Source organism: Neophocaena asiaeorientalis, unplaced genomic scaffold, assembly GCF_003031525.2.
Source record: "Neophocaena asiaeorientalis asiaeorientalis breed wild unplaced genomic scaffold, Neophocaena_asiaeorientalis_V1.1 scaffold528, whole genome shotgun sequence".
Lineage (NCBI taxonomy): Eukaryota > Metazoa > Chordata > Mammalia > Artiodactyla > Phocoenidae > Neophocaena > Neophocaena asiaeorientalis.
In genome coordinates, this window is record NW_020173938.1 from 1129736 (window position 1) to 1145779 (window position 16044).

General features: G+C 45.4%; 1 protein-coding gene across 1 annotated transcript in view; it reads left to right on the forward strand.

The window, feature by feature from the left end:
• Positions 1-7920: 7920 nt before the first annotated feature.
• KIF16B (kinesin family member 16B) overlaps positions 7921-16044 on the forward strand; it is a 284700-nt gene continuing 276576 nt past the window's right edge. Inside the window, exon 1 of the mRNA XM_024752697.1 lies at positions 7921-8049. Within this exon, the coding sequence (XP_024608465.1) occupies positions 8003-8049 (47 nt within the window). The 5' untranslated portion in view covers positions 7921-8002. The remainder of the gene's footprint in view (positions 8050-16044) is intronic.

Consider the following 16044-nt stretch of genomic DNA (forward strand, 5'->3'; position numbering starts at 1 on the left):
GTGGCTTTTCTCTCTATTGAATTCTGCTTCTGACAGCTGCTTTTCCATTTCTAGCACTTTCTCCAACACATCCTCTGCTGGGGAGGAGGGGTAGAAAAAGAGAAAGCCCAGCTCTGAGGACACACACATTTGGGTTCAGACTCCAGTTTCCATATTTAGAAGCTATATGAACTTCGGCAAATTCTCCATGTTTTTTCATCAGGCAAGTTTTTTTCTCGATGAGCCGTACATGTATACAGAAGTCACGGTGTCTCAGGGATATTCATGAACATTACAACTCTTTCAGTAACGACTTTGAAACACCTTATTTTGAACTAACACCCCTTTTAGGGTTTGAATGATTTCCACAGCAGTAACAGAAAGCTGTAAGAACTCCATGGCCCCCTTATGAAGTCATCTGCACAGGGCCCATTGATTTGGATGGTTTCAGTTCTGATAATCCTTCCCTGGAGGGCAGTGGGGCAGAGTCCCAGTTACTTATTTTGTACAGAACAAAAACTGCTGCAGCTCCTAAACAACCTAACTTTATTCCTGCAAATATGCAAAAGTTCAACTCTGCCCAGCACCACTGGCTGTTGACTAGAGTCACGGGTAAGCGTGGTGGCTTCCTCTTAACCTGGATGCCAAGAATACATCCCTGACCTCTGAGATCAGAGAGAAAGGGAGCTTAAACACAGTCTTAGATATATTAGAATGCAGGGTGTTTTTTTTTGTTTGTTTGTTTTGTTTTGTTTGTGTTTTATATTCTGGATAGGCAGATAGTTTATTTTCAAGTAATTAGTCACTCAGAGCTTTTGGGATGCAAGGTCGCTGGACGCTTATTGCTGTGAAACTTCAACCTGCTTCTATCAAGCCCTGGACTTATCCAGGGCTTATGTGATCTTGGCCTCAAATTGTCTGTCATGAACCTTGGGGCTGCTTTGCCGTGACTGGTCACTCCGCCATCCTTCTGTTGGCTTTGAAACGCTTCCCTCTTTTGGTCCAGTGATGCAATGAAGTAAGTTACTTGGATCTGTGCGTTCAGCAGTTCTACCCAAGGTTTCAACCGTCATAGGTGGGTTCACAGGGTGAAGGTTTAATCAGGTGAATCCAATGAACAAACTGTTTTGTTTCTAGGCTAGATCTGCGTGGTAGCATATTTGTCTCCTTATGTGAAGGGAGTGCATATCACTATCCCATCATCTTCTAGACTATATTGAATTACCAATATAATTGTCATCAGCACTTTTGGAAAGTGCTGATGGCCTATTTTGTACTTGTTTGTGTTAATCAATGTTAATTACAAAGCAAGCACAGGGGTTAATGAATCATAATGGGTTTAATTAAGCTTGACAGTAACAGACGGCATAACCTTTATGTTATGACCCGGTTAGAGGAACAGAAAAGGACAAAAATGGGCCAAAGAATCATCACATAGAAATTCATATTTATATACTGGCCATCTACAGAAACAGAACAGTGTAATGAGTTTATTGGTTTTGCTAAGTGTCAATGTTAACATATGATAATCTGGCACTACTGGAATTACAGACAACTATAAGATCTGCTCTTTACCCTTCAAGGATTTATAATTGGATTGGAAGAGCGACACAGAAAACCAAGGTTGAAATTTCTCCAGTGAGTAACAAGTGAGTGGTGCTGACCGTGTTATAAAGCATTTGGAAGAGGGAGCAATTGCCCTGAGATGGTGCAGTGGGGGAAGACTGGGGACGGTAAAATTCAAAGGGAGAAGTGGACCCAGGAGAGGAGGAGAGGAGATGGCATTTCTGCTGGGTGCACAGTATGGCGGTGGGAATGCCGACAATGTGTTCAGAGCGCATCTGTTCTTCCATGAATCGGCTTCATTGACCTAAGTTCCTGAGGGAGTGGGCAATGGGGAAAGTGGTGTCCGCAGTCATGTTGCCTGTCTGAGCCTTGATCTCCTCATGTGTAATGTAAGAAATGAACCTAAAGACTTTCAGCTTCAAACAACTCCAAAGGCCCTTGATTAGGGCCCCAGCTCAGAGGTAATTTTTATGTCCCTCATATTTCTACATGATTAACAAGGCTCCTGAATGGTCCTATCCATCCAAAACCTTTCTCATTAGATAAGATAGGATGTATTTGGATGCAAGCGATTACACACACATACCCTAAACCAAATGGCTTAACCAACAACCGTTGGTTTAGTGCTAATGAATCTTGTCAGCAAGGAAACAGACCCTTTTCCTCTACCCTCTTAAGCTGATAACCTGGGGTGTGCAAATTAAACTGACAAAATAAAAATGAACAGAAGAAAGGGTTTATATTGTATGCACACGGAGGGCATCACAGAAAAGGAATGAAAACTCCCGAAAGCGGTCAGGGCTGGGAGCTTATTATTTTAACAAAGTGCGATACATCGTGGAGAGGTCATTACACAAAAGAAAAGGGTTCTGGTCTTCTAGTGGTTATAAATTGTGGGAAGATAAATATATGGGGGAAAGGAATGGAAGATAAAGATTTGTTTAGTGAGGGTTTGCTGACTTTCTGTCTCTAGTAATAAGGGTTATTCTTCTCTTGGTATGGGGGAGAGGAGAGCACATTCACAAAGGGAAATTTATGGCGAAGGGCAAAGAGCTCTTTCTGTGTTGGTGTCTTTTTAATTGCCTTCAGAGTGCAATAATTCTCATGCCACAGTGGCATATTTCGGGGTGGCATATTCTGATCCCCTTCTGCCTACAGGTCAGCTTGGTGGTTCTTCTGGTCTGGACAGGCTCTGTCGTTCTGGGCTGCTCTCATAAGGCTGTGATCAGCTCTCGAATTGGCAGGGGGTGGCTGGTGCAAGGTGGCCCCACTCCCGTGTCTGGTGGTTGGTTGGCTATTGGCTGTGGCACTGGGTTTGACTGGTCATGCCATCATTCAGCAGGCTAGCCTGAGCTTGCTTCCATATGACAGCAGCAAGATCCCTGCAGTGAGAGTGAAAGCACGTAAGGCCTTTTGAAGCCTAGGTTGGAAGTAACAAAGTTAATTCTGCTGCATTCGATGGGACAAAGCAAGTAACAAGGCTGGCCATATTAAACAGGTGGAGAAACAGCCTCCATCCCTGATGGAAGGTCACTGCAAAGTGCCAAGTACAAGAACAGGTGGAGAGAATGTATCACTATCTTTAAACCTCCAACACGGCTTTAGGTAAAGAGGCTTCCTCACTATTCCTGCGGCAGGACCCTTGATTTCCCATCTCTGAATACTTGTTCAAGGCATTTCTTTGCCTCAAAAGTCAGCTCCTCATCCATCTTGAGGTTCAAATGCCATCCCTCCTGCAAGGCTTGTCTCCACAACTAATTCATCTGTGAAACTTTTCCCCATCCCTCCAACTAAATGTGGTTTCTCATTCTGAAGAAGTTGAAATGCTTCCACAGACTCGATAAAGTCCATCTATTCTGAACTCTTTGTGACCATAGGTCTAGTTAAAAGCAATCGAAAACAATCCGTCTTCTGTCTTTTGGTATATAAAATGACTGTGATTTAGGGTGATAGCTTCTATTAAATTGAATCTGCTGTGATTTCTTCATTCACTTCTGCTGTAAAAGAAAGCCGCCACTCATAGTTACCTGCCTATAGCTTTGCGGCAAATTACTATGTATGACTTTCATGATTATCTTTATTGTTACTTTGGAGTTCAGGTTTCTCTCTCGGGCTCCAAAGTACACTTTTTCAAGTTACCTTTGTTTTTAATATTTAGTATTTTAGGAGATCCTAAATTTACTTTAAAATTTTATGACTTAGAACGTGAAAATTGTTTTGTGCTTGGATCGGATGTCTATGATTTCTGTCTCTGATGTGATTATGCATTTGTTTGAAAACCAGAATACTTAGTTTATTGGCTCACTTCATACCTCTGAAATTCAACTTAAGTCCTATGACATAAGGTACTCCCACGTGATGATAATAAGTGTACTGTGTGATATAATGCTTGAGGTCAGTACTTGCACGTAGGAAAACAGATGGGTTTTTGAGATGTCAGTATATTCTTTGTTCCAATTTAAGTGTGCCAGTCTGCTGTTTATCAAGGTTTTTAAAAAGTCGTACTTGTGAGAGTGTAAATCAACTTTATTCCTTAGGGGCTGGAGGAAAAATATATAACTGTACATATAGCTGATAGGAATATGGTATTTTTTTCCTGATAATGGTATTTCAAGATGATTCAAATATTTTGAGGCGGAGTGAACATTCTATTTCAGTGCTTTCTCACTTTGAAATGAAGGAGCTAAGTCTCAGGGAGTTTAAATCACTCACAACTATTTGGCAGTAATGAGATTGCTAAACATCAGGAAAAAAAATTCAACAATAAATAAGCCCCAGATAAGACCCAAATAAGCTATATCAAAACAAGCAAACAAATTTAAACCAACACACACACCCACACCCACACACACACACACAAACACACACACACACAGGCCTTAATGGTGATGGGATTAATACTCCATTCTCATTTAATACTATTTGGGTTTTAACCTAGGTCTCAGAATCTTTTCTTCCTTCCATCACCATTCAATCTTTTTTTGGAAAATAGAAATGCCTTTCATTCACCCAAATGAATGTCCAAATTGTAGGTTCTTAAATGCTCTTGTGCCCTGGACCCTTTTGGTTGGCAGGTGAAAGCAACATTTTCAGAATAACATTATTAAATGCAAAAAATAAAATACATGGGTTGGGAAGGAAAATCAATTATAATGAAATACAGTGAGCAAGATATAAGAAAAATAAATTTGTGATAGAGTAACACATGGTTATATTAAATTACAAGATTTAGTGTCAGTCTAACGTCTACCATAATTTCAAAGTAATGATTTTTAACAATTTTAGAAAGCTGCAACAATTATAATTTAACAGGAAAATATCTTTAATTTCTAGAGGTGTCAAAATCTCTGGTATTACTAAAGTTAATATATTTTATGTTAGAGATGTAATTTTTTTTCCCTCTCATCCAAGTTCATGGATCTTCTGTCAGATTTGTAACTTTAGTGGCTCCCATGAATACCTGCTCCTTCCTGGTGGGTGCCGCCTGCCACACCCATGTGGGGCTTGCTGCCTTTGACCAATGGGAAATCAGCAAACTGAGCTTCAACAGAGCCACTGGGTGTGCCCTCCTGGAAGGCTTCTTTACCCAACTAAGAAACCCGGTCTAACCTTTTTGAGGATGAGAAAGAGGACGAAGCACAGGCTTCCCAGTAATCCCAATTGAGTCCAACCTCCAGCCCCTAGACCCGTTAGCCCAGGTTAACTGAACCTCACAGAACCGTGAGAAATAATAAGTGGTTTTTCTTTTAAGCCGCTAAATTTGGGGCTGTTAGGCCGGGATACACAACTGATGTGGACCCCTGAATTTTTCCACTGACCCCTGGGATCCCAGATGGAGACACGTGAGTGTTTTCCACTATCAGTATTTCAAAGCTTCCACACTCTTTTGAGATCACTAACCCCTCGCTCCCCTACGTGTGGGTCGCAGCCGGCTGCAACCACAATCCCGGGAGTTTGTTGGAAATGCAGCATCTCAGGTTTCACCCCAGAACTGCCCAATCAGAATCTGCAAGTTCACAAGATTCCCCAGGTGATTTGTATAAGCGTTAACGTTTGCAAAGTACTTGGAAGCATGCACATTAACGTTTGAGAAGACTAGCCAACTCTCTACCTTGTAATTAATCTGCCCTTTCAGAGACTTCTTTCACTCTCGGTTAAGAATATTCTCTGGCCAAGTCTCTGTTCCGTCCTGCCCGGCGTGAGTTGCAGACTTACTGCATCATATTCAAAAGCTCCAGGAGTGGTAGGTGGGACTAAAGTGTCTGCAGGACTGCGATGGTCTGTTTTGTCAAATGGCAAAGTCACGAAGGGACAGAGGGCTCATAGGCAAGTATAGGATGTTGGAAAAATGAATGAATGAATGAATGCTGAAACATTCCAAACTACCAACCAATAAAGCCCCAGACACAGAAAATCGCTTTAATGAGTAAAACTAGAACTCTTCCTACAAAGTTTGTGTAATTTGCTGTCTTTAAGAATTGGGCTGGCTTTGCCGGCTCTGGGGCCCTCTCACGTTCTGTGCGCTGAGGCCCCCGACCCGGATAGGGTGGTCGTGAACAGGGGTGACGGTGGCTCACCGAGATGTCGGGCCACGCCCTCCGGGAAGGGCGCCCGCGGAGTTTGTCCCGGCGCAGCTCCCATATAAGGCGGGGCCCGCCCCTGCCCGGGCAGCCGGGGCGCCGCGCAAGCTCCTTAACGGCGTCTTTAACCCTCCCGCCGCTACCGCGCATGCCCGGGCCGCTCCGGAATCCGGCGCTCCTGATTTCCCCGTAGCCCGGTGGTCAAATCCGCACCCAGCTCCGCGCCCCCCAAGGGGGAGAAGCCGGGGTTCTCCCGGCTCTAGGAACACGTGGTTGCTGATTTCCGGCTCAGCCTCGGGGTTCTAGGGAAGCTGATGCGACGATTCCTTGTCTGAGTGGGTTACATGTTTGCAGACATCATTTCACTTAAAGCATGAACCAACTCCAAGGAGTTGTTCCTGTTTTGTAGATAAAGCAAAAGCCTCAGAGATGCCCAGTAATGCAGACTGGACGCCTCCCAAAGCTAGTGTTGGAGCTGAGGCTCAAACCCAGAAGTCCAACCTCCACTTCTTGCGGCCTCCATTATAGCTTGGCTTGCTGGGGGAGTAGCCCTTCCGACCCAGTCGGGCCGCCTTCCTTAGAACTAGGGACGCTGCCAGCAGCTCCTGGTTGCCCTTGTGGGCGTGAAATACCGGCGGGGAGAGGGTGAGGGCAGAGCATCCCTTTGTGGCCCCGTTAGGAACATGGGGGCGCAGTGGATCTTGAGTATGGGCACTGCCTTCAGTGGGCCTTCCTGCCCCCACCCGAGGTGGGGGGCAGCTGTGGGAACCGAGGCAGGAAGCGTGGGGTACTGGGGTTGGGGTGGGTGGGCTAAGCGGCCCAGATTGGGGCAGCAGGAGGAAGGCAGAGCTGATGCCTTGGTTAATGTGGCCCGCAGTTAACAGGTGGGCCACTGAGTGTGTGTGAAAGAATGCCCGAATGCATTCATGCTTGACGGACTGAATGAATGAATATGCATTTCCCGGCAGAGGGCGGCGGGGACGGGGCCTCCCGACAAGAAACGGGGTCGGACCTCGCTTCTCCCAGAAACCCTAGGCCCGGAGGAGAGGGTCGTCCCCATCCCAAACTCCTTTAAGTTTAAAACTACTAAACTGTAACGTAAGTGTGGAAAAGGTCCAATTAAGATCTGATTTCAGCCAATATAGCCATTCTCGCCCACATTTAAAACCTCCAGTACCCTTTTTATTTTCATTTCTCTGTATCCCTGAATTTAGGGTTCCAGAGCACACGCGCTCGGACAGCCTTAGAGTAGCAGAGAGGACCTGAGGAGCTGCCCACTATCAAGCTGTGATAATCTCTGTGCTTCAGTTTCTTGCTCCGTAAATCGCATGAGCTAACACCTGTACAGTGGGGTAAAGCCAGGTCCTTGTTAAGGGCCGAAAAACTGTTTTTGGTGATCTGACCCCAGGATTGGAGTCCTTGCGCTGGCCCTAAATTACTGTGAACTCCTCGTTTTCCTCCTCCTCCCCAGTTTTTAAAGGAATGAGGTTGCGTTTTAAGCTTCCCTGAAATGACTCCATCCCCGTTCCCAGTCCACTTGATCTGCCTAGATTTGTCGACCTCAGGCGGCGGCGCTCGGGCATCCTGTCCCCGCCCCTCCGTGCTCCAGGCCCCGCCTAGGCAACCCGGCCCCGCCCCTCCGCGCCTCCCGGGCGCCGCCAAAGCCCGGGGCGCGGATCACGCGGGCAGGAGCGGCTCTGGGCATGCTCAGTGGCAGGGCAGGTGGGGCCGACGCGGGCCGCCGGGTCCGGCCGGGAGCGGAGGGGCGGGGGCAGAGGGGGAAGTGGGCGGGAGCCGCGGGCCAAGTGTCGGGAGCCGCCGGCAGACGCGGGACGCTGGGCAGGTGGGAACCCGCGTGGTCCGGGCCGCGATGAGCAATGGCATCGGTCAAGGTGGCCGTGAGGGTCCGGCCCATGAATCGCAGGTGAGTAGGAGGGCGGGGCGCAGGCGGCCCCCTGAGGCGTCCTCACCCGGAGGAAGTTGGTCTCCAGCTCCCCTCCAAGGCCAGCCTGGACTTACGTGTCAAGAGCCGGTCTCCGGCCCACTGGGCCCTGGCTGTGGCCTCTGGGGGCCTGGACCACTTGACGCTTTGCTGTTCCTTTCACACTGCCCTGGAGGGGCCCTGGGGGGTAGAGAGTTCACGAGGCCACGGAGGAGATTCCTGTTAACTCTTCCAGGTCCCATTAATTTGAAGAAGTTTGCTTCTTCTCTCTTCAAAAAAACATCAAGGGAACAGTTTCACGAGGGTGTAAATCCATGAGCGTGGTCTTGAGGGCACCAGAGCTGTTAGGCGAAGTCCCCCCAATTATGCCAACTCAGAAGTTCTCTGTTATCAGTGTTACTTTTTTCAACTCTTAAGAAGAAGTGATTTCAGTTCCCTGAGCTTGAACCCTAACTTCTAATCAGTAGTTTAGCAGTTCTTAAGGTTAAAGAGTGGATGGCAAAACTTTAAAAACGTTTGTTTCCTGGAAAAAAAAATTAAGGACACTTAAGTACACGTGTTTGAAATATGCTGTTGTTAACAGCTGGGGGGGGAATTATAAACACATTTAGAATTTAATCTTGTATGTTTCTACGAAGTAATTTTTTTCAGAATGATTTGACTTTGCGTTCACTGAGGAATAGTTTGCTTTTCGGTGACTACTTTATAATCAGTTTACAAAGAGGCTTTACAAAAGTTAGCTTTTTAAATTGGTTTAAAGAACTTTAAAGAATGAAGTAGATCTAAATGGGATGTGTCCTTCCCAATTGATAGGAGCAGTTCACACAAGGCCATTTGTTTTTATTGGCTTCTCAGTCAAGTTGGACATTTGACTTACCATATGGCCTTTGCTATTTTCTTTGTATCAACTTTGGAGGTCATCAGAAGATCATAAAATCAAGAGATTGCCGGAGCCTTCTTTGACTCATCTGAATCTGTTTTTCTGTTGGCAGATAGGGAATCATTATTCTGGTTTATAACTATTGGAGACCAGTGCTTTTGTGATTTTTAAGTTATCTCTAAAGCTTTTTAGGGAAGGAGTTTGACTTTTTTGTAAGTCCTAAGAAAATACGTAGGTTTCTATGTATATTCAGTCCTACAAGACAAATGGACCCCAGAGTCATTGAGATGTTTTTGAAAGATTGTTCTTTATTTTGGATTTACATGTATATCGACGTTCCTTTCCTTCTTTGAAATAAAGAAGTTTTGGAGCACATGCTACGAGATTGTATTGAGTAGCTTTAGAAAACAATTATTAAGTGCCGCCTACCAAATGCACGGGCATTGTGCTGGGTGCTGTCTGTGGGACAAGGTAAATGAGGTCTGTTGAGTGTCTCTCTGGTGAGGGAGGGACTACAGACTAGTGGGACTCTCATAAAACCCTGGGTGGGTTGGGAGGGATGCTACCGGTGCATGCCTTGACAGTGTAGGCCCGAAGCCCAGGTATGTGGAGAGAAGGCGGGAAACGTGTCCAAAAGCCACGTGCTTTGGCCAGGTAGATGGATGTGATGATGTCTGTGCTCTCAGCAGAGAACTCTTGTGGTGGCATCAGGATTAGGGCAAGAGGTAAGGAAGGAGTAGTCTGGCCATAGGTGGAGATGGGAAGCCTGGAAAGATCCACGGAGACAGTCTGCTGGCAGAATTGACAGGATTTGGCAGTTCATTGGGTGAGAAGGAGGGGAAAGGGGAAGAACACAGAGTCATTAACTGAGGTTTGATGCTCAAGGAGGTAGAAGAGGTTTGGGGAAGGTGGACGGTCAGGTGGGTGCATTCTCTCTTGCGTTTGAAAGTTATAGGAGATGCGGTAAGTGTCAAGTACAAGGACAGCATCTAGCACAGGATGAGTGCTGTCCGAGGTGTTGACCCTGTTCACTGTCCGAAGTGTGGGAAGGGCATCCATCTCTTTGCTGGTGTTCAGTAGACTGTAAGAAACATGGGTCTCAGGTGATCTGAGGATTGACATTTGGAAATCTTTTGCACATGGATGACAGTTTAAGAATGTTATAGTGAGGAGGAATTTCTCAGCAGGAGAAAATCTTACTTTTATGTATAAAGCACAGATATTCAGTAGATTTTAAAAAAACAGTGTTTACAGTGAGAAGAAAAGGGATTCAGGGATTGGACACTGGGATATGCTTCTCTTTAGGATTCCAGGGAGAAGATTGGCTTGCAACTCATGGAGGAGAACCAGCACAGCAAATGGTCATGGCAGGAAAGGAGAAGGGTCTCCCGAAGGAGGTGGTGGTGGTTATTGTCAGATGTTGCCAAGATGGTGCTCTGAGGATGCCAGTAAGATGAGGTCCTTGCTCTTGGAGACAAGAGCATTGGTAGCCTTCCAAAGAGCAGTTTCATGGGGAGACAGTGATCTGGAAGTTGGAGTGAAATAGAAAGACATATACAATTGGCCAACCAAAAGTACTTGGCCTGACTCATAAGGAAAGACTTCCAAGTTATAATGGCCATAAGAAACCATTTTTTACTAGTGAGATTGGTGAATATTAACTGAACATTGAGTGTTGGTGATGGAGTCATAAAGGATCAAGACCTCTGAGACTTCCATGCTGGGAAATTTGACAGTAGCTGTCAAGATTAGAGGTTTATAAAACTCTTTGGTTGAGGAATTTCATTTCTAAGATTTTATTTTATGGATTAAATTCCTACCTACGAAGAAGTATGTGTAAGGATGTTTCTGCATCATCATTGGAACAGCAACAAAAAAATCATAAATGATCTAAATGTACAGTGATGGAGGATCTGTTAAATGATTGCCTATTCATTTGGCAGAATACTTTGTAGTACTTAAAAAAGAATGTGTTGATCTTAAGAGTTCCAAGATAGGGGATTAAGTGAGAAAAGCAAGATACCCACATACACACTTACTACAGTAGAGTTGTGTGAATGTGTGTGTTGAAAAGTATATACGTAGAGGCACACACACGGCCATACCTGTATAGAGTGATTCGTAAGAAGCCTGACGGTGGTAACTCTGGGGAGGAGAGCTGATGAAGAGTCTGTCAGGTGAAGATAGATGGCTTCTTTTTTTTGTTTTTTCCTTTTACTGTTTGAGTTTTTACTTTGCTCATTGGTGATGTTATAATTAATAATTGAAAACTTGTGTATGTAATTTAAAAAAGTTATCTAAAAAGTCACTGACACTGGAGAAAGAATTTTCAGCTGGTTGTCTGGGAGGATTGAAGGAAGTTGTTAAAAATATTTTCCCCCAGTTTGATTGAGATGTAATTGACGCATTGCTCTGTGTGTCAGGTGTAGAGCAGAAGGACTTGACTTGTATATGTTGTGAAATGATTACCACAATAAGGTTAGTTAACATCCATCATCTCATGTAGTTTTCCAAAAAAAAAGGAAAAGAAAAAAATGTTTTTTTCCCCTGTGATGAGAACTCTTAGGATTTACTTTCTTAACAGCTTTCAAGTATACTATCCAACAGTGTTAACTATAGTCATTGCGCTGTACATGATGACTTATTTATTTTATAGCTGGAAGTTTGTACCTTTTGGCCCCCTTCACCCAATTCTCCCATTCCCTACCCCCTGCCTTGGGTAACCAGACATCTGATTTCTTTTTCTACGTTATTTTTTTGTTTATTTTGTTTTTTGTTGCTTCTTTTCTTTAAGATTCAACATATAAGGGCGATCTATACAGTATTTCTCTTTCTCTGACTTCTTTCACTTAGCATAATACCCTTAAGATTCATCCTTGCTGTTGCAAATGGCAGGATTTCCTTTTTCATTGCTGAATAATATTCATATATTCATATATATATATATATATATATATATACACACGTGTATATGTCATGTCTTCTTTATCCATTCATCTGTCAATGGACAGTTATGTTGTTTCCATGTCTTGGCTATTGTAAATAAGAGTACAGGCGCTGAAGGCGAAGAGGAAGCAACCAGCCCGAAGGAAAGGCCTGGAGTGATAGGGAGGTGAGGTTGGCCGTTGCAGCCAGGCTGTTGAAGGATGGGGCAGTGTGGTGAAATACTGACTCTGAGGAGGAGCCTGTTGCGGTCACCAGTCCTCCTTGCAAGAAACACCCAGTGCTTGATTAAGGACAACATGTGATGAATTTGTTTTTACTACTGTCCGAGAGGAGGAAATTTCTCCCTCTGCTTCTCTCTTGAGTTCTTGTGGCTAGACTAATAATAAAATTGACCCAAGATTTAACAGGAGAAAAAGAACCAAATTTGTAAGGAATTGACAGGACAGAGAAACTTAGGTTTTGTGTGCCCCATTATTGAAGAGCCTAAACAGAGTTTGGGCTTGGGGTAGTAAATTAAAGAAATAACAAGGCTCCGAATTCCCTATTTTTGACTGTAAGGCTGTCCTTCTACCTCCAGATGCAGGGAGTGTGCCCTTCACATGGGAGATTGATTCTCCCGCTCTCAGGGAAACAGAAAGGAGGGTGAGAGTGACCCTGTTGGATTGGCCGTTTCTTAAGAAACTTTAATTTAAAACAATTAATACGCCGTGGAGGTGCATTTTGGGGTGGCCCATCCTGAACCTCAACACTACCTTATTGCTGTTTTCTTTTTTTTTTTTTGCGGTACGCGGGCCTCTCACCGTTGTGGCCTCTCCCGTTGTGGAGCACAGGCTCTGGACGTGCAGGCCCAGTGGCCATGGCTCACAGGCCTAGCCGCTCTGCGGCATGTGGGATCTTCCCGGACCAGGGATCGGACCCGTGTCCCCTGCATTGGCAGGTGGATTCTTAACCACTGCGCCACCAGGGAAGCCCCAAGATTGGCTGTTATTACTACTGTTACTTTTAGAATTTAATGATGGTACCTTTATTCCATAACACATATTTAAAAGATGTTTTACCAAAAAGAAAAAAATTTGCTGAGTGCTGGCAACAGGCCAGATGTTAGCGTTATAATGTACTTTCTCGTCTTATAAGGCAGGTCCGCCCCAGGCCTTCTATTTGTGAGGGTTCTCAGCTTCTCTTCCCGATCAGCCTCTCAGGTAGAATTTGCTGTCATGTCAATCAAGTTAAAAACAAAAGAAAAAAACGCCAGTGGTAGTTTGACTGTAGTTGATGTCTTTAGACTCTGCTGAAGTTTTCCCATTTTAAGAGCAGGAGTGTTGGGGAAAATAGCTCAGTGGTAGCCTCTTGGGTCTGTGATGACGCCAGTCTCTCGTGTTAAGGGTGGGAGGTGTCTGTCGAGATGGTCCTATGCACCAGGCACCGTGCTCATTTCTTCACCTTGGCAACTTCCTTTCCCCCTCACACCAGCTCACTGATGGAGGTCTTTTCACCCCCATTTTACAGACAGGAAACTGAGACCCCTCAGATAATAAAGTGCGGCTGAGCCAGCTCCACTTCCCTCCAGAGCCCTTTGCTTGGTGACTTGTTGTCCCCGGGCTCGCTGATGACAGAAGCCCTCGGCCTCAGGGGACGGCTGGACTGGTGGCAGAGGAGAGACACAGGCACACCACACACGCAAATAACACAGAATCTGTGAGGGGATTCTGGAAGCTGGAGGAAGAGGTCTCCGGGGCTTCCCAGGGTCCCTTGGATGAGAGGGTGGGGTTTGAATTGAGCCCCGAAGAAGGGGTGTAACCAGCTACCATTTAGAGAGCGTCTGTGAAGTGCTTGGCTGGTGATCTTTGGAAGTTAGCACAGTGGCTGCATTCTGCAGATGAGGGGCTCAGAGACCTGAGGTCACACAGCTAGGTCGCGGTGGAGTCCAGGTTGGAGCTGAAGTCTCTCTTACTCTCATTTCTAAAGCCCCTCCATTGTACAGAAGACTCAGATAAGAGGAGGGTGGGGATGGCTGGCAGGTGGCACCGAGTACAGTTACCCGGGATCTTAGACTAACTGGAGCTTTGTGTAAGGATTAGTTGAGAGGTCGGTGGGCAGGGTGTTGTGAGGACATTTCTTTGTTAAGCTTGGGAGTTTGGGCTTTTATACTCCAGTCCTGCGCTGGCCCTTGGCTGCATGCAGCTACTTAAATTAACTGTTCAATAAAATGTAAAATGTAGTTACTTAGTTGCACAAGTCACATTTCAAATGCTCAGTAGCTACATATTGAACAAGGCAGATAGATCATGTCCATCCTCGTGGAAAGTTCTACTGGACAGTCAGCCTGACCTGGGTTTGAATCCCGGCTCTGCACCTTCCTAGCTCTGGGTCTTGGCACTTTACTCTGGTGTTCTGTGCTTCAGTTTCTTCACCCGTAAGACGGAGATCTTCACAGGACCCCCCTTGTGGGGCTGAGATGATGACTGAATGAAGTAACCCTTGCTAACAGTATTGGGCCCCAGAGTAAGGGCTCTATAAATATTGGCTACTATTATTAGGCACTGGGAGCTGCTGATGGCTTTTCAGAAATATAGCAGTGTAGGGAAATAATACCAGCATTCCAGCAACAGTGAACATTTATTGACTGTTTCCTAAGTGCTGTGCTAAGTGCCTTTTATGCGCTATTATCCCACTGACTTTCCTGCCATATTCTGGGGTGCAAGACCCTGAGACCTCAGATGTCCTTTAGAGCGGGCAGAGGCCAGTGCCGGCAGACCATTCAGAGAACTGGAGTATGACCGGTAGGGATGGGATTCTGGACCAGGCTGGCGATGTAAGTAACAGGAAAGGACGAGTCAAAGGATGAAACTTACAAACAAAACCCTGAAAAAACCTTCACGGTATTTTCTGATTGTGAAAATAATGTATGCTTGTAAAAAACGTGTGCTGAAAAGTGTACCAAAGAAATCAAATTGAAAATCGCTCATAATTCCACGGATCCAGAGATGACCCCTCCTAAAGTTCTGGTGCATTTAAATCCAGTCTTTTTTTCCTGTTTGTGTAGCAGCATAACGTATAACTATCTTATATCCTGTCTTTTACGTTTGCAAGAGACATTCTGAAGACCAATCAGTAGGACATAGAGAGGCAAAGAGTCAGATGACTGAGAGGCTTGGGGCCCTATTAAGTGGATGAATGACCTTTGCCAAGGTCAGGATGTGGGATGAGCCTGTCGGGGTGGAGGGCCATGGTGGTCAGTTGAGTTGGTTCAGGATGCTGGTGGGGGCTGCAGGCAGTAGGAACTCAGGTGAGTTATCAGCTCTGCAAGTGCATATTTGGAGGTGGGTCGCTTGAAGGTGGTAGCGGCTGTGGTGGCAGTGAACGTTGTCTCTGAGGAGGACCATGGTAAAGAAAGAAGGCGTGGGATAGCAGAACTGCATGACGTGGGTTAAGACTGAGCTGTCGGTAGCTGGCCGAGTGACCTGGGCAGGTTGGTTTTACTCCTGGGCTCAGTTTCTTCTTTTGTAAACAGGGACTCACTGAGCCTATTTTAGGGGGTTTACAAAGTCAGAACTGTTTTCACACCCATAGTAAGATATTTGCTGTTTTTACTCTCATCTCTCACGAGGGTACTGTGGAGTTTTCGAGAAGCTACATGATGTGTGATGATGTCGTGAGTCTGTGTGCAGTGCATTGTGTCAAACATTTCTCAGTTTTCATTTCTAATATGGTAACTATAAATGGGTATATCAACATTAATAAAAGCTCTTCAGTTATGTTTAAGAGTTGTAAAAGGCTACGGAAGCCACAGCATGTGAGAGCTGCAGCTATACAATGATAGTGCCTGAGTTGTTGAGGGGATTAGATGGAAGGGTGTATATAGAGAGAGTGTTTAGCATACTTCCAGGCATGTAATATCCTTTCAACAAATCAGAGCTGCTATTACTTTTTATAATCACCTGTTACTGACAACTACACTTAAGCGGACAGGAGTGGAGGGCCAGGCAATGGAGACAGGAAGGGAGAAAAGCAGGAGAGTGAACGTCCTGGTCATCAAGGGAGAGGAGAGGGGGTCACCAGCATCGGAGGTGCTGCAGGTCGAGGTCCGAGCTCAGCTGGCTGAGGAGGTGATTGGCTCCTGTCTCTGGAGGGAACTGTTTTAGTTGAGGGGT